The following is a 25031-nucleotide window of genomic DNA, read 5'->3' on the forward strand; positions in this document are numbered from 1 at the left end:
CCTCTTCCCACTGCTCCACCCTGCCTAGCCCCCTCCTCTGGGGATAATGATGATGGATGAGGGGGAGGAGGAGAAAATACTGACAACAATGGGGGCATTGGCTGAGCACTTACTCTATGCAAGATGTTGTGCCGAGAGTCTTACTTCTTATTTTCAGCTTCTGTTAAACTATTTGTTGAGTAAATATCCACGCAGGATATGCTCTATTCTTTTAAAAATATTTTATCTACTTTAAGAAACGTTATGGTAGCAATTTTATCTAAAGTTTATAATTGTGGAAATTGAGGTTTGGGAAAGCTAAACGACACGTCCAAGGTGACACACCCAATAAAAATCAGACCTAGGTTCAAAGGCTGGGCTGGCTTCGAAACTCCTGTTATTTCTAGCCTCAGCTCACAGATGGCATGCAGAATAAGCACAGGGAAACTTAGTTACCTTAGCTTGGTATTAAATCAAATAACAATATCCTCATATTACCACTATGTAAGCTTATCCTTTCTTAAGATGATGGAACCATATTGGTGGGAGACAACCATGGAAAGGGAAATTCAAAATTTGCAATCACTCAAGAGTAGATTATACCCTACAGATCTCCAATCTAGAATTTTCTCCTTATCTAGAGCCATTCGTCCAAAAACCGTGGAGGTATTTAAGAGATTCTCTCCCTGTCACATGTCCGCCGAGGGGTTTAAGGCAAATATTTTCTCTCATAAACATTCACACACCCAAGCTAGAGGTCCATGTAGCACCTAAAGCACCTTATGCCCCTGTATTGACATATTAGTTCAAAACACCGAGGGCACGCAGGTGTGAGAGCGGCAGGGAGGAAAATTAGATGATCCGCTGGTGATTTCCTCATTTACAAGCTGAGAGGAGGTATTCTGGCTTTTCTTCACTTAGGTTTCTCACTTGGCCAAGCACAAAACAGCAGCTGAGGTGGTGCTTGCGAAACTCGTCTGAGAGGTAAACAGAAGGCCTGCCAATCTTTCCTCCCCTTTTCCTGCAGGTATCTCCGCACAGCAACCTGGAAGTGTCGACGTTCATCACGAAGTCCATGAGTGGGAGTCGATGACGAATTTCTCCTCTGTTTCAGTGGGAATCATGTTGCATTGTCAGCCTTGGGGCTACCGGACAGGACGTACAGTAAGTGACTCCAAGGAGCAATACGGCTCCTCCAGGCAGAGGTGGTGGCGGGGACAGGGGTGCAGCACAGGTCAGCTTATGTTCTTGGAGGAAAACACCTCCCATAGCCTCATCTATTGCATTTCCCCCCTAAGTTGGAAAGAGTCGGCCCTGGTGGATGTGATTTGATGGGAAGAACAAGCGACCAAGTTTACAAAGATTTCCATCCCTCGTAGTCATTTGGTAATTGTCTAAGTTCCAATGTAGCTCATTGTTTTTTTGACTGGCATCTGAGACATACATAAAGGCAGGGAGAAAGAGAGTGAGAGGAAGAGAGAAAATTAGGGATCCCATGCTGATGAATAATTCTGAAGCTTTCCTTGAAAGAGACTAAAGACGAAGTTTCCTAGTAAGGTTATTTTTGTCTTTAATCTTGTTTCAAGTAGGCGCAAAAGAAAGTATAATTCCAAACATCTTCAAATATCTATAGTCTAGATCCTACTGCTCTTACTAACTTAAAATTGCAGCAGAAACAGACACCGCCTTGATATTTCCTGTACCATCTTTCTCTTCTCTACACTATTTTAATTCATAAATTCTACAGACTACAATAAAAATAACATTCTAAAGTAGGATAATTAAACTATTACTGATGGAAACATGAATATATAAAACACACCAGGCTGCTGCTTTATTTTAGTAAACTTTGCAGACGAGATTAAGTTAAAGAGCCTAAGATAGGCAGATTATCCTGAATTAGATATATAAGTAGGCCCTAAATGTGTCACAAGTGTACTCAATGGGGGGAGGCAGAGAGGGATTTGACACAGGCAGAAGAAGAGGTGAGGGGACCATGAAGGCAGATACCGGACTGATGCCTCCAGGCGCTGGAGGGGAGGGGGCAGGTTCTCCCCTAGAGCCCCTGGAAAGAGCACACTCCTGCTGACACAGATTGCAGCCCAGAAAAATGGACCTGACACTTCTGACCTCCAGAACTATGGAAGAATAAATTTCTGTTGTTTAATGCCCCAAATTAATAATGATGGATTCAGAGGAAGCTACTGAAAAAGGTTTGGGCAGATCCTGGGTACACTTCACCCAGCATCCCCAATGCTAACATCTTGTGGAACTACGGTCCAATGTCAAAACCAGGAAGCCGGTCTTGGTATAGTCCACCCATTGTACGAGCACAGGTGTATGAGTTCCTCTGGGATTTTATCACATGTGTGGCTCTGTGTAACCACCACCACAATCAAGACATTGAACTATTCCACCATCCTGGGGCTCCCTGGTGTTACCCCCTTTCAGCCACAAGGATGTTGATTGAAAGAAGTCAGATGCAGTGAGTACATAATAAATGATTCCACTATGTACTGAACGAAAACAGATGATACTGTTCTTTACTGTTAGAATTTTGAATACGGTTTACCCTTCAAGGAGCAGTCACTGGAAGGGACCAATGAGGAGGGCCTCTGGGTTACAGACACGCTCTGGTGTTTGATCTGGTTGTTAGTGTCACGAGCGTGCTCAATTTGTGAACATTCAGTGAGCTGTGCAGTTAATATATGCATATTTTCTGTATGTATACTTCAATGAAAAAGGTTTAGAAGGAGGTTTGCTATGAAGGAAACTGGGTATATGAGTCCCCGACATCCTAACTTGCCTCTGTTTGCTTGAGGTGGGAGGCCACTTCCTGATCCCAAGTCTGGTGAGGAAGCTTTGAGGGGACTCTCACATAATTTGACAAATGCCTCTGGGAGTTTGGGGGCCAAAGTGAGATACGTAACAGGCCAGAGTCTGCAGCTTGTTAACTTCTCTGGTGGCAGACTAAACACAAGATTTGAATGCTAGGGACAGTGTGCCCTCGTTTGTCAGGGCAAGGGCTACATAAGCAGCTCCCAAGGACCAGATCTGAGCCATCCCACACAAGAGAGCCGATGTGGAGGAGCTAAGGGGAAAACACAACTTCAAAGGGGAAAACGCAACTCAAGCCACAGAGCTGATGCATGGCTGTAATACTGTGGGTTCATGCAAAATAAACTAGAAGGAAACAGATGCGTTTGCTCCCGTGAGGGGAACTGTAGGCGAGCCATCTCCAGCGTGGGGATGGCGGGTTGGTAGTGCTGCCTGGGTGACCCATCCAAGAGCAAAGACTTGTCAGGTCTCAAGAGCAGGGGCCGGAAGGTGACAATATTTGTCAATAAAAAACTCTCTTGACCTGCATGCCTCATCCCCCTGCTTTGATTAAGAAAGGGTTAAGAACCCCGGGTGGGCAGGGGAGTTCCAAGTGACACTGGGCGGGGAAGGCGGGCTGCACTGAACATGTGCACAGTGAAATCCAAATTTTAAGTCATAGGCCAGTCATCAGACTTCTGGTGGAGGGTGTGGCTCAGGGAAAGGGAATTTATATCATAGAGCAGTTTTCAAGGGGTTACGAGTTGCTATGACACTCACCAAACTTACACCTAGCACGCTTATCTCTCTCCCAGTGCTACATGCCATCTTGGACCAGATCAGCCTCAATAATGCAAAGCGGTAGAAACTGTGCAGCAGAAACAGGGGCGAGGGGGAAGGGGACACTGAGGGCAACCCTGAGGGTTGAGCTTTAGTGATCAGAAGAGACTGATGTCAACAGTGGATGCGCGAGGAGAGAGCAGGGTTTGTGGCTGAGGCAATACAGTAGTGCCTACTATCTGTGGGGCGTGGGGTATATTCTAGATCCCCCAGTGGATGCCTGAAACTGCAGAGAGTACTGAATTCTACATACGTTATGGTTTTTCCTATACATACATACATACCTATGACAATGTTTAATTTATAAATTAAGCATGGTAAGAGATGAGTAACAGTAACTAATAATAAAACAGAACAACTATAACAATGAAAGAGGGATTATTTGAACACACGGCCTATGATGCTGCGGCAGCTGATCTGATGATAACGGAGAGAGGTACCAAGTGACTTAGGGGCGGGAGCGCATACAGCGTGGGTCCATTGGACAAAGGCATGAGTCGTGTTCTGGTGGGATGGAGAGAGGTTTCATCTCACTTCTCAGAACAGCGTGCAATTTCAGACTTATGAATTGTTTACTTCTGGATTTTCTGTTTCATGTTTTTGGACCGCAGTTGACCCCATGGAGAGCAAAGCTGTGGATAAGGGGGGACCGCTGTAATTGAGTGCAGCTAAGATGTGCCTCTGGACGATTTCTGGGAGCCCAGGAATGAAGTTTAGAGAACTGCTTGGGATTAGATCATCAAGGCGCAGGTGCAGTTGGTGTCTCAGGAGACATAGTTTCCCAGGAAGAACATTTGGAATGTCGTTTTCTGAGGAGGGTTAGTTGGGTGGCCTATAAAGACACTGCCAAGTCAGGAAGGAAATGAAAAAAGAACGCTTCTCCTGAAGCTGAAGCAAGAGAGTCCCCTGAAGAAAAATGGGATACAGATGCATTCATCTCACTTTGGAGGCCTCCAGCGATCTTAGAGTGACCATCTTAGGGTGGAAAGAAGTTGGGAGTGAAAGCCAGAAAGCACTGGACTGTGGAACAAACGGGTCATGAGAAAGCACAGACAGTCCATAGACTGTTGGGGAATTTGGTGGTGTGGGAAAGCAGGGCCAAGGTTAATGCATAGCCAGGGCCGGGGAGGAGAGGACTTTGTGCTGTGGGCTCCTTAGGCTGTCTGGTGAAGTCATGGATTGCTTCTCAAGAATGCATTTCAATGCAAAAAGGAAGATACGTAAGATTACAATAGAAACAAGTTATGTCGAAAAACACCAAACTAGTGTTAAAACTTGGGTACAGAACAATACTCACGGTTCTTGATCAAGGCATTGAAAAAGGATTTATTGGCAGGAATAATATCTATCATAACTTGAAAGCAGTCCTGAGTGCGAATGATATTTCAATGAACCTTCAACAACAGTTACGTGAGTCTAGCGGCAAAATCACATGAACTGTTAAGAGTACTGAGGTTTTGTACACTGTTCATGATAAAATATGTTAAACTTGTGTAAAACTAAAATTAAGTGTAAATTTGTATATTAAATTCAGTATAAAATTAACTGTAATTTCATTTGATTAAAATAAAGTACATTCTTTATATAATATTATTCTATATGAAATATAGGTATTATACATCTCCAAATTTATCAGCTCCATTGAGTTCTATTGATAGTTCCTTTGGAGAAGAGAGGGATCCAGAGATTTTATCTTAAGCTTTGGCTGAGGGAAAAGAGATCTTTTCTAAAAAAAGTTAAACGAGAGAAAAATCGTTTCTGGGTAGAGTAGAGGGCTTCAAGCCTGGCTCTGGCAGTGGGAGAGGAAGGGGCTGGGGCTAGACCCCTCCGGTTTAAATCCTGGCCCTTCCGTTTATGAGCTGCAGGCCATTACACAAGTTATTTAACCATTTAACCTCTTTGCTACATCAGTTTCCTTAACTACAAAGTGGGCATGCTCGTAGTAAGCCACCCTACAATTTGCTGTGAGGATCAAGTGAGAATATTGTAGCTGTTATTTTCTCGACCGCTTTCCATTGAATCCATATCCCAAGCCAAAGGGACATCTTCGGGTCCCTGAATGTGCCACATTCGCCTTGCTCGGGGCCACTGCCCGTACCATGTTTTTCTGTCCAGAAGACTCCTCACTGCTCTTCAGATGGCTGACTTCTCAGCCTTTGGGACTCAGCTTACATGTTCCCTCCTCAGAAATACACCCCCAGAAGCCATCTCTGAAATAAGTCTCTCACCACCTTCTTCTGTCTCTCAGCCTCCTTTGTCACGATTTGCAATCTTTTTGTTAATTATTGCTGCCTATGGTGAGCTCCTTGATGGCTGGGTTCGTGCTGCTTTACTTCTCCGTGTAGCCATGGTCCTACCATGCAATAGGCTGTCCATCAACATGCATTAAATGAGCCATCAGACAGGGAGAAATGGACGCAAGACCCCTGCCTAGATTCACACTCTTGGACAGTGCTTCCTTCCGCTTTCCATGTAGGTATGGATTTTATTAGTCTGTTCTCAGTCTTACTCTGGAGCTGGTGGAACGCCAAACACACTGCTTACATGAAAACGTTTCCAGGGTAGCATCTGACCTTTCGGCAAGCACTTGGTGGATCCCCTCACTCATCCAGGCTGAACGAGGTGAAGTAAGACAAGAACATCAAACTCCGGGCTGCGCAATGCTGTCCACAGGCCATGCACAGGACAGCCACAGGCAATGCTTCCTCCGAGCGATATTTTGCTATCGCTCCATTCCTAGCAGCTCGAAATGATGGAAGCGACATTGACCTGGCATTCAGGAGCCAGACCTCTAGTTCTGACTGTGGATGCCTGACCGAGTGACTTTAAGCAGGTCAACCTTTCTGAGCCTTAGTTTTTTCATCCTACAAATGGCAACTGCAAAATACCTGCTGTGGCAGAGGCTGCAGCTACCCGTGGAAAGCCATTTCTCCCTTCCCCCGGTGTGAGGCGTGACTGCAATTCCAAACTCCTCGTGAGGCTGGTATGGTTAGGAAATTAAGCTCTGGCCAAGAGAATGTAAGCACGGTGACATTTGTAACCCCGGTGTACTTGACCAAGGCCCTTCACTGAGATGGCAAGGAGCAGAGTGGTTTGAACAGTGGCAGAACTGCTCTCAGCCTGGGGCCCTGAATGAATGAGTGTGTGGAACTGCGTTGCCTGCTGATTTTCAGTCTTCAGCTGGGACTGTTACGTAACAGAACGAAGCCACTAACTTTTCAAACTTATCTGTTATAGTAGCTAGTGCATCGCTGATTAACTTCACATCTCCCACCTACTTTATAGAATTGTGGGAGATAGTAGTTCTAACGTATGGGAAAGAGCTTTGGGAGGTAGTGAGTGCTATAAAAATTTGCCATCGCTATTATTTTTTCCAGCTTTATTAAGATGTAGTGGACTTATAATATTGTGTATATTTAAGGTGTGCAACATGATGATTTGACACATGCATGTACTATGAATCACCATTACTGTTACTACAGAGAAAATGAGTACATGTTAGACTGCCTGACACATACTACATATTTAATCATTATTTGTTGAATAAAAGAATAAATAGCTTGTTGATAAAAGGCCTGGGATTTTTAAAAAATCCCCTATAATACAACAACACTGGCAGGATATTTGTACACTTAGAGAAAATCCTTTTTTATTGTATTTTTCCATCACCATTTATCCTCCTAGACCCTGTTCCCCCTCCCCCACCCCCACAGTCACCACGCTGGTATCTGTGTCCATGCCAGAGAAAATCTTTAGCCGATACACTTGAGCTCATACAAATAAAGCCACAACCTCCTGAATCCGTGCTTTTTCCAAAAAGATTCTTGTTTTCCTTCCTAATGTTTTCCATCGAAAGTGAATTATAAAATAGTACAGAACCTTTTGAGAAAAGACACCCTTAATCCTACCCCTCAAACACAACTTTTTCACTTTTAGCCGGTGCCTTCAAACTCTTAGCTGCATGCATATCTATCTGTATAGTTACAAATCTGTTGCTTTTCACCTTTGCAATACATTTTAATTGGTACTTGAGGAAAGAAAGCATGGGCTTGGTAATTCTCCAGACGTGATGCCAACAAAGAACTACCTAATGATTCTAACAGTTCCAATCTAATTTTGACGAGGGGTTCCACTCTTATTAAAAAGCATACCGGGGAGAGGAGGTGATTTTAATAAGAAAGTTGTGGAGGTGTAGATTCTTACCACAGTTAGGGTGGCCAAGATTACAAATGTCAGATCTTTCTACTTTCTATTTAAGAGCTCTTCTCTGGGTCTTATAAAAATCACATGGAGGGCAAATGATTCCATACGAATCTTATACAAGGATATAAACGCATTCAATGATTTATTCGACAAATAGTTTTTGAGTGCCCACTCTGTGTCAGGCAGAATGTGGACTTTAATGAACAAGACAGTCTCTACCCTTGAAAAATTAAAGTAGGGATGAAAGACAAGAGGGCACATCTCAGGCGAGCTCAGAGGAGCTCAGAGCTAGGAAATGAGAGGAAACAAGACCAGACACTTGGCTGGAAGAGAGGCAGGAAAAGGTGTAGAAAGAAGTTCAGGCTCCCTGCACATGTGGGCTGGAATGGAAAAACTCAAGAAAGGGCACGACACTCACAAGACTGCAAGCTACCACCTGACTGGGCGTTAATAGAGCTCACAGGGGTGAACGGATAAGAATGCAGAAGCAAGTGGTGGTCTGATCAGAAGGAGGCCTGTTCACCACAGCAGTGATGGTGTTCGTTCGGTGCTGCCTAGGATAGCACACAGGCATTCAACCTGTGTTTGTGGAATGACTTGCCCTTACACCACGCTGCACGGTGGACCCATCACTGGTCACCGTGATTGGATTCGGTTTGCAAAGGAAGAACACACACAGGGAGAAGGAACAGCTACTCCTCCCCCTCTCCAGAGGTGCATCAGTGATGGTGCTATTGCTATGCTGGGTGTGCCCTGTGACCATTGCTTGCTTCTCAATGCAGAGATGCAGCTCCACCCTCCCTCCCCTCCCTGTGGTCCTGTACTAACTGCAGCAAAACAGCAGGGCTCAGACACACTGAACCTTCATCTGAGAAAGACCCCTCATCTCAATCTCATTTTTAACAGCATCAAGAATACGACAATTGTAGCTTCTTAGGACATGGCTTGTAAAAGAATACAACAAATGTAGCTTCTTAGGACATGCTTGCAAAGAAAATACAAAATCAATGCCATTTCCAGCTCTTAGTCCTAAAGAGGAGAAGTAGGGTGGGTGGGGAGAAAGATGATGGAGTTGCAGAAAAAGCAAGAGGAGGGGCTGAAAGGAAAGGCCACAAGGACTTCTTCATCCAAGTGCGTATCTCCTTTTGGTTGAAATGGGGCATCGGCGATGTAAAGGTACCAGAAGTGTTACTCTCTAGGGAGATGAATGGGTGGATAAACCAGAGCTGGCCATCCTGAATACTTTGGAGGCACAAACAGATCTGACTCACAGCAGCCCGGCAGGGTGGCTGACTGTGGAAACATCCTGCTCCTGCTCTGCTGGGCACACTGAGAATGCACAGTGCTGGCTGGCTCCGCGGCACAGGGGGGCGGGGGGTGCAGCACATGGATTCAGCTGCTGAGAAGTGATGTGAAATTAAAGGGAGAATGAAATGGGTGATCTTATTTAATCACACTTGGTGCTTCAATTTCTCAATAACAGCAGCTTGCTCCACTGTGTCAAATTGGAGAATGAAAAGGTATATGAGCGCCATATAAAACAGCTAAAGGGTGGGTTAATGCTCTAACACCTGCCAACCCATGGTGGGGGTCTAAAATGCAAATGGCAATTGAGTTTTTCTCATAAAGAATGTGGGACAAATACCCCTGGACCTGGACTGGCATAAAACCACCATAAACTGAGTGGTGAGCAGTGACATGCCACCTCCTATATGGGGACAAACATTGAGGATAAGGGGTGGCTCGGAAGGGAAGATGATGTGTTTTAATATCTGGCGTATATTTTAGGTCATATTCTACTTCTGTTTGGATTCGAGTGTATAATCTGTGCGGCTTCAAATTTCTATGAGGATGACAGGTACCAAGCTCAGAGGAAAAGAACCATTTCAGCCTATTTAGAAATGTCTGTTTGTAAATCTACATTAGAGCTGACATTTAGTGGAGATCGTCATTCCTTCCTCCCAGCCCCCCAAGGGGAAGCTACTTTACGGCATCTGGGGGTTCTTACGGACTGTCAAACACAGCGTAATTTTGCAGGACCTGCTACATTCCCCTGGATAGTCAGATACTTTATGGCTACAAAGTCCTAAAGGACAGAACGGTGCCTCATTTAACGTAAAAATGGTTACTGTGGTTAAATGTTCCGTTCCTCTGGGGTGGAGAGATGCGTTGGACATGGCTCTATGTAGCAGTAGAAAATGAAAGCTCCAGAATAATTAGCTTCACATACCCAGCTTGACATCAGATTTATTGTAAAGCAAGTCAAAGATGAAAACAACTACACAGTAGCTGTTTTGGTCCCTCCCGTGGAGTAACCAGGCAGTGGTCTATTAACCATGCACATGACTGATCCCCAAAGGTGCTAGTTCAGAGAAGTCTGGCGTCAAGAGATGGGCTGAACGGAGTTTATGCGGAGTTCATGAACGGACTGCCTGGTCCTCTGTTGTAACAAATTACTCAGGAGTATGGGATATACATGCAGCCACTGGCCAGCATGCACATAGCAGTCTGTTGTAATCCTCTATACTTCTCTCCTAAGACTGGAGGCCCCTTGAGGGCAGAAAACCTGGCTTGCTCATCTTTGCCATCCGTTTCCAAACTGTGAGATGTAGTCCCTGCTCACCATAGGTACTTAATAAACAGGTGTGAAGTGGACCATTCATCACTCCCGGTGGCATTGTTCTGCAGGGTAATCAGTTATTTCCCAGTTTATGGAAGAACAGTGGATAAATGTCATAGAAGGGAGCAGGGATGCTGGCAGGCAATCATATGAAGTTATATGGAAATTAATTCTCTGATCCTAAAAAAAGACCTATTGAACGAGCCCTTTAAAATCATTGGTTTAGAACCTATAAAAATAACATGTTGATTGTAAACAATGGCCCATGTATTTCCCATGTGGTACATTTCTTAGGGCCCTTGAAGAGCCTAAGCAGTCCTCAGGGTTTGCGGCCCCACCCATTGTGGGCAGCAGGGCAGAGAAGTCTGGCAGGAGAGGGTGGAGCGCGGCCAGATTCACGGGCATTATATCCAGATCCCGGCACCTATTCAAACAAAGCTTCACTGTGAAACGCTGTGAGTGCCAGGTTGTCTTTTGAGGGTTGCCAGATCTATGACTGAGCGCGGCGTATTTTCATCTATGCAAAGAGTTATGGACACCATCTACATGAATGTAACAGGTAATTAGGGCATATTAATGACTCCCCATTATATTTTGGCTCAGGAATAAGAGGGTTTGCTCTTTTCACCTTCTTTTTAGTAGGCAAAGTTATGGACATGACCATGCCTCCCGTCTCCTTCAAACCCCGTAGAAACTTGTCCTTACTTTTAGGATAAAACCGAAATCCTGGTCAGCATGGGTTACATGTGCCAAGTATGTTGCTCCCCATTTCTGGCTGCCATCTGCCTTCCTCTCTAGGCCCTTGTGCTTCTTTAGTTTAGTTCTTCCCGGCCTCTGGCCTCTTCCCACAGCTCTACCTCAGTTGCATTGCTATTCTCCCTGCTTCATTAACTTATCAGTTGGGGTGCACATTATGGCCACTTCCTTAAGAAATCTTTCTCTGATCCTGTAGCCTAGGTTCATATATATATATAGTCTCTTATATTTATATATATATATATGATTGCATATATAGTCATACAGTAACTTCTTCACAACTGCCATTTAATAGTTATTTGTGCAAATCTTTCTTCCTTGTCAGTCCATATTTTAAGCGTCATTACAACAGCGCAAAGATACATCTTGTCGTGTACATTGCTGTGTCCTCAGCACCTGACTCAGCACATAATAGATCCTCAGTAAATACTTGTTGAATAACTGAATGTGCCTTTCCACTGTGACACACTGGTCATGGGGCACGCTTGGGACTGTATTTGAATTCAGCTTCTCAGCTGGACAACAAGAGAAAGAAGTCACTTGGGCTCACGGAGGTTGGCTGCCCTCATCTGTGAGCAGTGACCCTACCCACGAACAGAATGCTCACACGGTGCTGCTTGAAAATGATGCTCCGCACTGTTCGCGGCTGCACCGCGAGTAATATTGCCTGTGTCTAGCTCTATCTACTCTTTATCTGTTTCTGGAGAGCAGTCTCACAGGAAAGCAAGCCTCCCACCTTTTTGCTTTCAGAAATCCAAACAGAAGCAGGAATAGGGAATAACCTCTCCTTGGGGCCACACCAGGTCACCTAACAAAGCCATTTTGTAAGCAGGAGAAACCTGCGCCTGATACCATGCAGATGGCCTCAAATGGAGAGGCACATACAACTCCTTATCTTGAGAGTGGAGCACAATAGTGTGGTGTCTTCCATTTAACTCTTTATCAACTTTGTTTCTGATGCTTGTCCATCCCGATCCATGTGGCTATTAGAGTTTGCATTCCACTGTTCAGATGCAGCACAGCTTATTAACCAGAGCTGTGCATGGACAATGGGCTTATTTCCAGTTCTTGGCTATCATTTGCCTTTTTTGTGGACTTAACTCCAACATCTGGGGAAGAGGTTCTTTCTGTGCAAGGCTGAGATCTGAGGGCAAGTACAGTTGGTAGGAGGCAGAGGGACTTGCCAATAAGGAGCAACGTGGACTATGTCGTGTGGGAAAGAATAACACACGGGCCAACCGCACGGAACTCCAGTGGTGGTGGGAACTTTTCTCTAGCCCACTGCCACCAAGGCGTGACAGTTCCTAAAAAAAGAAGGACAAACATTCTGGAACGAGACAGGACGCTGCTGTAGCTCATGTAAGTCCGGCCCTCCTCTCATGGACAGACATTTCACATGCAATCCTAGAGGAGGTCGCCTGAGGCCCACGGAACAGTGGACGGGGAGAAGCGCACTGAAGAAGGGGAGGAACGAGTCTTAATGCAAGAGCTCCCAGACTCGTGGAAGACGCTGCACAGGGCAGGGTTCTGCTGCTGCCTCTGCTCATGGGACTGGCCTTTCCCCCTGCTCCTCAGGCTGCTGACAAGCACACTAGTTAAATGCACATCACGCAGCCCTCAACTCGAATGCCCTGTAAGATTTCCTTCTTCTTTTTTGGGGGGGGGGTGCGTGGGGAGTGAGTAGTACTGTAGTACTCATGTACTGATGGACACCTGGGCTGCTTCCAAATCTCCGCTATAGTGAATATACAGAGAACAGACTGACAGCTGTCAGAGGGGAGAAGGGTTGGTTTGGGGTGGAGCTGGGTGAAAAAGATGAAGGGATTGAACAGAAGAAAAATCATAGACCCAGACAACAATGTGGTGACTGCCAGAGGAAAAAGGGGGTGGGGGAGGGAGAAGAGGATGAAGGGGGGATACGTAGTGATGGAAGGGGGTGGTGAACACACAAGGCACTACACAGATGATATATTTTACAGAACGGTACACCTGAAACCTATATAATTTTATTAACCAGAGTCACGTCAATAAATTCAATAAGAAAAAGAGTGCCCAGGAATGCAGGGAAATCTCCTAAAGCACCACTGAACGAATGGGTTCTCATATAGGCCCCCAACATGGAATAAAAAGAGTCCTCAACACAAATTATAAACACAAGGAAATAAGTGTAATATGCAAAAGAATGAATAAATAAATAGTTATCGTTTGGGAAAGATTTGCCACATGAGAAAAACAGAAGTTTAAGAGAGGCACTACTTGGTATTCTCAAGGTAATTACTCAAAATACAAACTTGCTAAAAGAGAGGCAATGAGGCAACAGACAGAGATAAAAAGGGATTTTATGAAAAGAATACAAGCCAGCCAATAATTCCATTGCAGAATCTAAAACTGCATGACAGGCAGTAAAGAGGAAAATCGCCTGTTTATTAACTGGAATTAGACCATTGGAACAGGACAGTAGTCCTCAAACTTAGATGACCATCAGGTACGGGGTGCGGGAGGGGTATGCTTAACACGTATACACATACTACTGGGGTCAAATACAGGGGATTTTCATTCAGTGCATCTTGGGTGAAAGCTAAGACATTTTTATTTCCAAAAATTCCCTGACATGATTTTGAAAATCAGTCTGGGTTAGAAACTATTAAGGTGAGTGCAAACTTGAGACACTCACTGAGCATGTGGAGGGAGAGAAAAAAGGCCACTGAAAGTAATTAAAGAGAAAAAGGTGAACTGGAAACATGAATGCAATCTCTCTGTAAGGTATGCAGCATGGGAGTCACTGAGGATGCTATCGGAGCCAGTGCAACAGAACCGATTTCAAAAACACGTATTGCAGAAAATCTCCTTGATACAAAAAAAAATCTCTCCAGTTTAAAAGGTTTTACTCTGAACTCTGTGGAAACAGACACCCACTTCAGATCTACTGAATATTACATCTTTAAAAAAGCATCTCTCTTCAAATCCAGGAAGAAGAAACGGATCCCACAGAAAAGGAAACGATGGCAGTGGACTATGCCCTTGGGGTGGTCGGGGAGAATGGTTGTGCTGTGATCTCCAAATTCCCTTATCTGCCCAAGCTGTCTGTAGTGAGGGAAGGCAATGAGAAGAGGTTTCTGTGCTCTCTGGTAATGGGGATGAACCAACAATCTGGACTTTGAGGAATGCAAACATTGTTAAATTGCATTGTTTCTAAGAAAAATGTAAATGATATCGTACTTGAAACAAGAGGTCCAATTATATACGAATCAACCATTAGCTATTACACACTGGGACAAAAATCCCAAAGCAGAATAGCAAGCCCTGGGAGGGGTGGGAGGGGTGCGTGTGCGGGAGGAGGCGGGAGGAAGCAGGGGTGGCCGTTTTTCTCTTGTTCATAGGGCTGCGTCAATAGCTACTGTTTCATTCTCCGTATTAATAATTTGAGAAACTTCGGTTTGGGTCACAGGTTTTGAACAGGCATCAGTGTTATTTAATGATTGGATAGTAACTATCGGAGGAAACTTAAACAAATGTCATGCTTTCCGAATGCCTGGAATGGCATGGGGAGAGGGAAGGAACCAAAGAAAACCTCAGGTCATACAACAAAACTAGTCCTTCCTATCTAGAAAAAAAAATGGGGTGGGGTGGGGGACACAGGAAACAAGAACTATTGGAAAGTCAAATGTAAACTAAGAGAACAGAAGAAATAACAAAACAATCACTTTCTGTAAATACACACATTGATGAGTCTGAAACGGTAGGCACCAAAATGTTGAGTCATTTCTGCATAGTGAGTTTGGAGTAACTTGACTTATTTTTGCATCACTTTTAAAAAAAATTTCCTGCAATGATTACCTATGGCTTATGTGATTGAAAGTGAAACATGAACCTAAAATTCCTCTTTGATCATCTGATGAACACTGATCACGAAGTCACTCGTTAACAGTAGAAATGACCAGCATGGCTACCATGGTGGAGATGGGCGTGTGCTGTGATTCTGCCACTTGTTTCTCTAACACAACTCATTTCCCCAGAGAGGAAGCACAGGCGGTGTCTGAGTACTTAGTCACAACACCACCTACTTTTTACAGTGGTGCTCTTCCCTGGTTTTCTCTGCGTTCCCATTGCACCGGCATAAGAGCACCCGTGGGTGACTGCTGGGCACGCGTGTGCAGAGGCCTTTCGGCCCCAGGGCATCACATGCTTGCATCTACCTTCCGGCCTCAGACAGCAAAATGGCCCCAGCATGAACCTCCGAATCCAGCCACCTGAGCAAGTCATTTCTTAAAATTTGCTGCCATGCCCAGATGCTTTACCATATTGGGGGAGTTAAGGGTCCCTGATATGGTAAAGCACTCTCTCCGCAGCCCCTTCGTTGTCTCAGGTTATGTCGTGCCTGCTCAGCAGTCTGTCTTGCAAAGGAAATGCCTGTCTCACGAGAAGACCTGGGACGCTGGCTGGCAGGGAGTGGGCGGTGTTTGCCTTCCCGTGCTAGCACAGTGCCTGAGGAAGAGGAGGTACGCAACAGACAGTGATGCATGGAGGGCTTCTCTGAGCTGATTCGCTTCAGCTCCCAGCCCCTGCTTCCCTCGCTGCACCTCTCTTCTTGGTGGAGTAGATCCCAGGATCTAAGAGGCAGTGTTGACCAGAAGCTTGTTCCCTAACTTCTGAGTTCACCCTGCCCCTGTGCACAGGTGAGATCTTTACACAGCAAACTATGTGGGCAAGGGCTCTCAGGCAAAGGCCGTGCTCTGGGGCTCCAGCCTCATCCAAGTCCTCGCTGCTCTGTGCTCTCCCCTCACCTACCTCCTACTACACAAAGTCCAAGCCGTTTGGCTTTCTGCACTGTGATTCCAAGTGTGTCCTATTGGAAGAAGGGGTATGCACACATGCCGGACGTGGATGGCAAGTATTCCCAGCCTGAAGAGCAGCCTCACTCACAGAAACAAACAAGCAATGACTCTTTCATTTTACAAATTTACAAATGAAGGCCAACCAAGGGATGTCTTATTTTCAGGATGGCTCTGCTACTGTAGGACTTGACTCACAGTGAATAAAGCACTGGAGTCCCTACAATCTCAAGAGACACTCCAAAGAACTGGGGACTATGTACTCAGCTCCTCTCTGATCACTGGCCCTCTNGCACACATGCCGGACGTGGATGGCAAGTATTCCCAGCCTGAAGAGCAGCCTCACTCACAGAAACAAACAAGCAATGACTCTTTCATTTTACAAATTTATAAATGAAGGCCAACCAAGGGATGTCTTATTTTCAGGATGGCTCTACTACTGTAGGACTTGACTCACAGTGAATAAAGCACTGGAGTCCCTACAATCTCAAGAGACACTCCAAAGAACTGGGGACTATGTACTCAGCTCCTCTCTGATCACTGGCCCTCTCCACCTTTCCTACTAAGTAACCTCTACTCCCATCACACTGTTCGCAACATCCAAGCAGCCCAGCTCCAGGCCTCTCACGCACACGTGTGTGTGCCGTACCTTCATGCCCACCCTGCAGACCAGTACTCATCTTTCAAGACGTTGCCTAAATGTCAGCTCTTCTGCAAAACACTAATTACTTTGCCTATAGTTGGAAGTATAAACACAGTAGCAGGGCAGCTCTTTGTACTAATTCATTGTATTAGAATTTATTTATTTATATATCTTCATCTACACGTGTATTCACCAACTTGGTACAGCACAAGAAGCATCAGTCAGTGAGCTCCTGGGGGAGCTGGCCCGTGTCTGTTCCCTCTGTGACCCTGGACCCTGGCATAGGCTACGTGCACTCTCCATCTTTGCCGCATGAAAAAATGATGGAAAGATAAAGCCCAGGTTTTGATATTCGAAATAACTGTGCTTATGTTACGGTAGAGAGATGACACTTCTGCATGTGAGAACTGCAGGAAAGATTCCATAATGAAAAAACATAGGTTGCTCTGCCTGTCAGGAAGTCCTTCTGAAGTCTACTCTGAATTACATCGTTCATAATTCAAGCCTCCTCTTAATTCTTGCTTGTTCTGGAATGACAAAATTTTGGTCTTCATCATTTTTCATATATCCGAAAATTGTTCTAAATTTCTGTCTGCGAGACCCAACTTCTGAAAAGTGTGGTGTTGAGAATCTCAGTTTACTTTATTCTTCATGGAGGCTGCTGTTTGGGTATAGATCTCCTGTAAAGAGATCTTCTCCCATCAAAGGCCGGGGTCAGCGGTAGGGCCAGAGCTTCCTGGCCACAGAGGAGGCACAGCCATGGCTGGAGGGAGAGAAACCTTCCCAATCTAAGAGGCCCCTTATCTACTGTGCAATATCCCTCACTTGGGGAAGAGACAAGTCTGGTCACCATCGTTCTTGTGTTTTGCCCTTTCTTGCAGGATTTCTTCTTCTTGAAGGAGCTCAGCGTCTATTGAACAAACACAGTAATTTACTTCTGGTTTCACTATGTGAGCGGTTCTGCTTTGCAGACAGGATGCCATTTCCACCGGCAGGGCTCAGCTCCCCGGCCCTAGGACACAGCCCTGGTGCTCGGAGATTGACGAGAGAACCCGGCCCGGCTTTCTACCCATCCTCTGACCTCATTCTGGTCTTGCTGTTTGACATAAACAAGAAGAAATCTTTCCAGGACCAAATGCATTTGCATCGACACTCTGTACGATGTTGATCGTGTCATACATCGACACTGAGAATCTCACTGGGAGAATAAAGAACAAGAGGCCACTTATCTTCAGTGTCAAACAAAAGTCTGCTTCCTCTGTCCAGCCTCACAAGGGCCTCACTTATAAAGTAAGAAAGGGGGAGAAGACACTTTGCCAAACACACTCGGGAAGGAAGAAAAGATCACTCTGTAAACCCATACGGGGCAGGCTGATTAAAAGCAGGGGCTTCTTCACATCTCTTAATAAACAAAACCAAATTCTGGTGTGGGCCCTGCCTCTCTCAGCTCCGGCTGCAGCTTCGAAGGTTGTTGCTGCTGGAGCCGCCTCGCTGCCGTTCCTGCAGTTGGAGCAACCACGGGCTGATGGAATGATGTGTCAGGGATTCTGTTCTTGCTTTTCTGATGGGTCCCTGAGGGTGCCTCTGAGTAACTGCGTCCCGGCTCCCACAGCTCTGATGGGGCGCTCCTCCCTGCCTGCTTCTTGTGACTTAGCCACAGCACGAGAAGGCTGCCTCCTCAGGACAGGTGGTTTGCGGTCCTCTGCCCTGTCCCGGGCTCCTCCAAGGCATGTTTTCCTGCAGCATGTCATTTCATCTGGGGGTGGATGTGAACAGTGGCCAGACACAGATAAAATGGTGTTTCTGAATAAAAGAATGTGCTCCCCAGGAGGCAGAACCAGTATTTAATTTGCTGCCTGTGTTCGATAGACTGTGAGCTCCTCAAGGGGCAGAGCCCGTGTCTCATTTGTCTTTCTTTGTACCCTTGGTGACTAACACACATTCATTTGTTCATTCATTTATTCAACAAATATTTGCTGGGAGCTGGAGGTGCCAGATGAGAAAGGCACAGGCGTCAACAAAGAATTAGACATTTTCTCTTGCCCCACAGGCTAGCTTGCCATGGAATAAATGTACTTTCTAATACGTTACAAGATACACAATACACACTCGAAATAAATCATACCAAAGCCGAGCTTTCTTGCTCACAGACTCAACCAAGGTCGAAGATGAATGGGACCTACTTTTACACATGAGAAAGTCAGTGCTCAGAAAGAGCTGACCAATCCTTGAACTTGTACACTTTTCACCTCCAGCAAGGTGGCCCATGGAAGAAAATACTTCAAGTAGAAATTTCCAGGCCCTGGCTGGTGTAGCTCAGTGGATTGAGTACAGGCTTGTGAACTGAAGCATCGCTGGTTTGATTCCCAGTCAGGGCACATGCCTGGGCTGCAGGCCATGTCCCCAGTATGGGGTGTGCTAGAGGCAACCAGACATTGACGTTTCACTCCCTCTCTTTCTCCCTCCCTTCCCCATCTCTCTAAAATAAATAAATAAAATCTTAAAAAAAAAGAATTTCCAGTGTTCTCTGTAACCCTCCAACCCTCACAAACCCAATCTTGTCATAAATACATGTATTTATTTTTAATATTTTAATTGCCAAATTTCACATAATTGAAGGTTCACCGGGCCATGGTTTAAATAAGAACTGCAAACGCAAATTTGTACAGGAGCCCAGATGTAAAATAACCTAGGTAAAAAGCCAGGGGAGAGAGGAGGGGCTAGCATGAACTGGAGACACACACTCTGGTTTTAGTTATCGACGCCATGTCTGAGGCTCCTGGCAGTGGTCTCTATCACGCTTACACTTTGGCCAGTTAGGGATCATGAGGGGCTCAGATGGGTGGTTCATCTCTGATCCATGTGTCCCTCATGGGGATGGAGGCTCCATTTTCGAGATGGCTTCCTTGGTCACATGTCTGGTGCCTTGGTGCTCCCTGACCCTGTGTCTTTCTCTCCACGTGGTTGGTGCCTCTCTTCTAGGATGTCATGATGAGGCTTGGGCTCCTCCCTGCACAGTGGTCTTGGAGCCGTTACACTTATCACAGGGTGGTTCATGCCCCTGGGCAAGGATCCAGAGAGACAGAAAGCGGCTGCTGCTGGTTCCTGAAGCCTGGGTCCCAGCACTGACGTGCATTATCTGGGCTGCGTTTTCCCGGTCAGAGACGTCCCTAGGCCTCCCGGATCCCAGGGAGGGGGGCGCCTGGACCCCGCCTCTCAGCAGGTGGGGCACTAAAGAACTTACCAGCATCTTCAGTGTGGCATCGTCGTTTCCCACGAGCGGCTGCTGCGCTCCCGTCACTGCATTGTGAGGCTGCGGCCCAGGATAAGGTATTGTGAAATTTTTAAACCAGGAGACAAAGTCTATAACTTAAAACTGTGAAATATCCTGATTCTTAAATATCAGCATCTAATTCAATTTTTCGGGGGGGGGGGAGGGGGATGCGTGTGCCAGATATGCTCATTTGCAAATACAGCCCATGCCCAACTCTACTTCAAGTACTAAACCTAGTTCTAATAAAGGTGTTTTAAGAAAACACTGACATGTATTTGGAAATATTTGCCTATAACTGAAAATGAAGATCTTATGAGCTTTCACCATGTTTGACGAGATATTTTTTTAATTATTGAAAACATACCAGTAAGCACATAAGGGGTCTTGCTGTTTAATTCTACCATGACCCACATGAGAAACAGAACGTCTCCTGTTCTGAGAATTCCCTTCTCCCATTTCTGTCCTGGTCAAATCACAGCTTGATGAAAAGTGCAGTAATTTTCACTTCTTGTTGAATTTGACTGAGAACTAGAAATATCAGAAAGTGACGAAGGTCCTGACTGAATGCCCCAAAGGAAAGAAAAGCAAACTAAATAAGAAGTCACGAGTATACACAGTCCAAATCCCACATTAGAACTTCTTCAACTTTAGTGAGTGATTCACTTTCTGACTCTGAACTAGAGAATGTCCCAAGACTCAGCATCTTGAATCAATATGCAAGATGTTTCTGATGTGCACGGCCCCGACCACACTGTACTCAGTTACAAGGGCAGGTTTTTGAGAGAGAGCAAAAGTGGGCACAGCTAGAGTATGAATCTTGCCCCCTTCATGGGATTAGGGAGCCAGGAGAAGAGAGTACACGGTGGGCTCATATCCTGTGTCGAAGGTGAACCCTGCTCACCAGGACACTGCCTTTCCACCAAGCCCTGGTCTGCCCCCACACTTCTCTTGTACCAGCCACTTCCCACACACTAGAGTTAACACACAGGTCAAAACCAAATTTGGGGCCCGGGGACAGGGTCTCAGTAGTCGCCCCTCCTTCTTGTGTGGCTATATTACGGTTTTGGAGGGAAAGCCAAGCGAAAGGAAACCATGAAAGGTAGTTTTGGAAGAGAGGAAGAGTTTGGAGGGAAGGAGCTGCACGGAAATGGTGATGTGCCCTCTGAGAGCGGTGAGGGCACCCAACAGTCTGCCAGCCATCCTCGGGCCCGTCCTGATCCTCATGGTGATGGAGGTCTTGGTGTGTGTGGCTTCCTCTAGCAAATCCTGGTAGCTGGACACTGGGACAATGAGCGGGAGGGACAGGGCTGGCGTCCGCACAAACAAAAGAGTGGTCCGCACGAACAGGAGCCAGGGCGTGCTTGCCTCCTTACATTTTGCACCAGGCAACTCACTTGTCACGTTGGATTAGCACAAAGGAGGTACACGCTTGCTGTGGGGCTGTCGTCTCTGCCACAGACCTGGTGGGCACGTTGGGCAGAGTGGGGGTGGGCTGTAGTAGAAGGGGAAAAGCAGGTATCTCAGGCCAAACTAGGCCAGGACTTCCACGATTCGTTTACTGAATGAAGGGCAATTGGATGTCAAGGGCAAAGGTTTCTGATCAGTGTTGGGTTAACTGTGCAACTTTGCCGAGTTACTTAAACTCTTTAAATCTCAGTTTTCCAATCTATAAAACAGGAGTACGAGCACCTTCTTGGCAGGGATGTTGTGAAGATGAAGAATGTATATAGGGCAGCTGGCACGTAGCATCCAGTCAGTAAATGGAGCTTTTGTTCTTCTTTCCAGCCTCCAGTCTGTCTTGAGTGAGAATCAGGAAAAGAAATGTATGTGGAAATCCACGTTTCCCCCACAGTGCAAACCAGGCGGGTCTAGAATGCATTGTTGAGGTTCTGACTCACAGGGGCTTTCTCCTTTAGCTCCTCCCATCCTGCTCAGGTTGGACCAAATGTGGGAAGGCTGACAACGCAATGCCAGGATCTTGCCCACCGGGAAAAGCCTCCCAGCACTGCTTTGAGGCCAAAGTTCCAGGAAAAAATATTATAAACTGTGCCACAGGCTTGCTTAATAAGAATCACAGCTAACATTTACTGAAGTGATTAGTCCATGCACAGACCAATGCCAGGCACCTACAGTTTCTAAGTAGCCCTTTCATCACTGTAAGAGGTAGACATGACTATTCCCAGTTTATAAATGAGGACATAGAAGCAAATATAGCTGGTGAACTTTAGGAATAGGAGAGGAACTGGATTTTTTCTGAGTTCTTAACAATTATTTACCATTGAACATTCATGACTCTGGAAACATGAAAAGCCCAAGTAGAGTTCATTGCTCTTGGGGAGTTTAGAGATGCAGAGAAGAGTCAGCCCTAGCATGTGGGAAATAATAGTATAACAAGTCGGACAGCAGTTCAACTGAACAGTAAGCTCCTTGGGGGCAGGGACTTTGTTCCTCTTTTCTTTTCTTTTCTATCTATTTTCTAGTACAATGAGTGGCTCTTAAATGGGAGCTCAATCATTGTGCTGCATGTACAAGCCAGAAAAAAAAAAGACAAGTGCAAAGATGTCTGCTAAAGACAGATGTACTGGTCGGAAGTGAAGGTCCAGCAGGGTCCACAGGGGTGCAGTGGAGAAGGCCAGCTTGATGCGGAACAGCGTAGGGCATGAGCTGGGACTTGGAGAGATCCAAAGAACATGGAGGACAGAACACGCACATCAGTGGAGGCATATACACAATAACCTTGAGGTGCTGAGATAGCGAGAAGGGCGGACTGCTTAGAGAATTACCTGTCTGCTGGTCAGCTTGGCAAGGAGCCAGCTAAACCAAGCAATAACGGGTGGGTATTTGGGGCACAATGCCTTCTGCCTGGAAACCAGTCAACAAGGGCTGCGGGGATAGGCCAAAGGAAGACAGGCCCGGCTGGTCTAGACACACAGCGGTAAGGAAGTAAACAGGAGCCGGCAGGAAGCACAGTCCCCCACCCGTGGCAGAGGATACACAAATATAACTTTGGCAGCTGTGAAAAACACAAAGGGCAAGTCAGCCATGAAGAATGTGGAGGAGAAAAGGTACTTGGGAGAACACACGCTGGGGCTGATCACCCTCTCCATTTGGTTTTTCATGCACCATAGCAGCCTACCTGCTCTCAGGAGACGCTGGGAGCATCTGTTTTTTTCTGTAAGACGAACTCAGAGGAATCCTATTTGCCATGGGATAAACCACAGGCTCAGCCACAAGGCTCAAAAAGCCATAAAGTCCCTTTAGTAGGGCTGTCTAACTGGATGTATGAAAGAAAGCATATGTATATATATAATTTTATGTAATTTATTTTTATATAAAGGCTAATATGCCCTGGCTGGTGTGGCTCAGTTGGCTGGAGTGTCATCCCGCAAACTGAAAGGTCATGGGTTTGGTTTCTGGTCAGGGAACACATGCGTAAGTGGTGGATTTGGTCCCTGGTCAGAGCACCTATGAGAGGAAACTGACTGATGTTTCTCTCGCTCTCTCTTTCCCTCACTCCCTACCTTCCACCCTCTCTAAAATCAATAAGCATGTCCTTGGGTGAGGATAAAAATTTAAAAAAATCTTTATATAACTAAATTTACATAAATAATGTTATCCTGGGCTAAATTGCTAAGCTGAAAAATGGAAGATCATAAAAGATGCCTGTATCTTGCGGCTACCGGTTCCATCCTTACCATTCCCCCTACTGAGTGCTCTAAAAGAAGGATGAGGTTCCATCAGCAAGTTCTGCTCTGTTAGTGTGTATTTCATCTATGCGCCCCAGACAGGAGGGAATGGGTCACTTGGTCTTGACCTCCATGTGGGCCTTAGGAACCCTAACATTTTTCACCAGTCAGGTGAAAGCCCAGAGGGGTGATTTGGGGTGGTCTCCGCCTCTGACCTGCGGGACTCAATAGCTTGCCATTGCCTGTACTACATGCTTTAGAACCCCACTGACGTGTGACATGCTGAAAAGGCCTGTGGAGAAAAGGATTTGGGTTGTGACGGGGGATCTCTAAGAACATGCCCAGGGTAGGTGATTCCCTAGGATGACCCGCAGGACTCACTGCAGAGTTGGACTCACAGCTAAGGTGGACTTTCCAGAAAACAGACACACAGCAAGACCAGCAAAAGAAATGCACGTGGCGTGAAGTCTGGAGCACACCAGGCACAAACCTGCAAGAGGTCTCTCCCACTGGGTGACACAGGACGTGTTTAATACCCCCAGCGACACGTGGTGACCACAGGCATGAAATGTCCACCAGGGACCCTCATCCGAGATGCGGTGCCTGTGGTTTTTCCTGGGGACTGATCACACGTGCTCCCTCTGCCTAGCCCATGCCCAACTCCAGACTCCTAGGCCGGAGTTCAGCATAAACGACACCGTTTGTACAGTTCAGGCACATGAACCACCTGATCAAGAAGTGGGGAGACCCTCCCGGAACCCACATTCCAGACACCTGCAGGGGCCACCCCTGGATGCAGGACCTTCAGGAAAAGCAATCTCAGGCCTGCTGTGTCCCCTTTTTCTCTACAATAATCTACAGAGTCCAACACGTCCCGTGCACCACGGCCAACATGGGGATATTATCAAAGCCTTTGAGAAGCACTGCAACATAAAAGACTGCTTTTTATTGAGCCAACATTTCCCAAACCCATTTGATCATGATCTATATATCTCTACACATATATACATATATACACATATATGTGTATATATAGATATATAGATAATATATATTTTTAATATGTATATATATCATACATTTGGCTGAAGCATTACTGAGTTACAGAACACCCCTCAGATGGAGCGAGCGTGAGGAGGGGTAAAGAAAAAGAGTTGAGGCATATTAAACATTGGCTTTCTCCCGGTGGCAGTTTGTCATTTTCCAATTTGGCATCTTTCCCTGTTCCTTTTTCTGCCATGTAGATCTGCGTGAGTCTTGATTCAGAGGGGATTTTCTCACAAGGTGTCTGTCTTCAAACATATGGATTAAATTGCCAGGTTTAATTGAAGGAGGTTTAGACTCTTCCTCTATTTTCAGTCAAAAGCAGTTTGGTTCTGCT

General features: G+C 45.8%; 1 protein-coding gene across 3 annotated transcripts in view; it reads right to left on the reverse strand.

The window, feature by feature from the left end:
• The window catches only part of SAMD12 (sterile alpha motif domain containing 12), a 335623-nt gene that overhangs the window by 103128 nt on the left and 207464 nt on the right, over positions 1-25031 (reverse strand). Inside the window, exon 5 of one of the 3 annotated variants that reach the window (XM_037048434.1) lies at positions 17263-17600. The exons of the other annotated variants lie outside the window; for them this stretch is intronic. Coding sequence (XP_036904329.1) covers positions 17512-17600 — 89 coding nt within the window. The 3' untranslated portion in view covers positions 17263-17511. Of the gene's footprint in view, positions 1-17262; positions 17601-25031 lie in introns of those variants that run through there. 3 annotated transcript variants of the gene reach the window in all.

Source organism: Sturnira hondurensis, unplaced genomic scaffold (assembly GCF_014824575.4).
Source record: "Sturnira hondurensis isolate 20B ecotype Veracruz unplaced genomic scaffold, ASM1482457v3 Scaffold0006413, whole genome shotgun sequence".
NCBI classification, from domain to species: Eukaryota; Metazoa; Chordata; class Mammalia; order Chiroptera; family Phyllostomidae; genus Sturnira; species Sturnira hondurensis.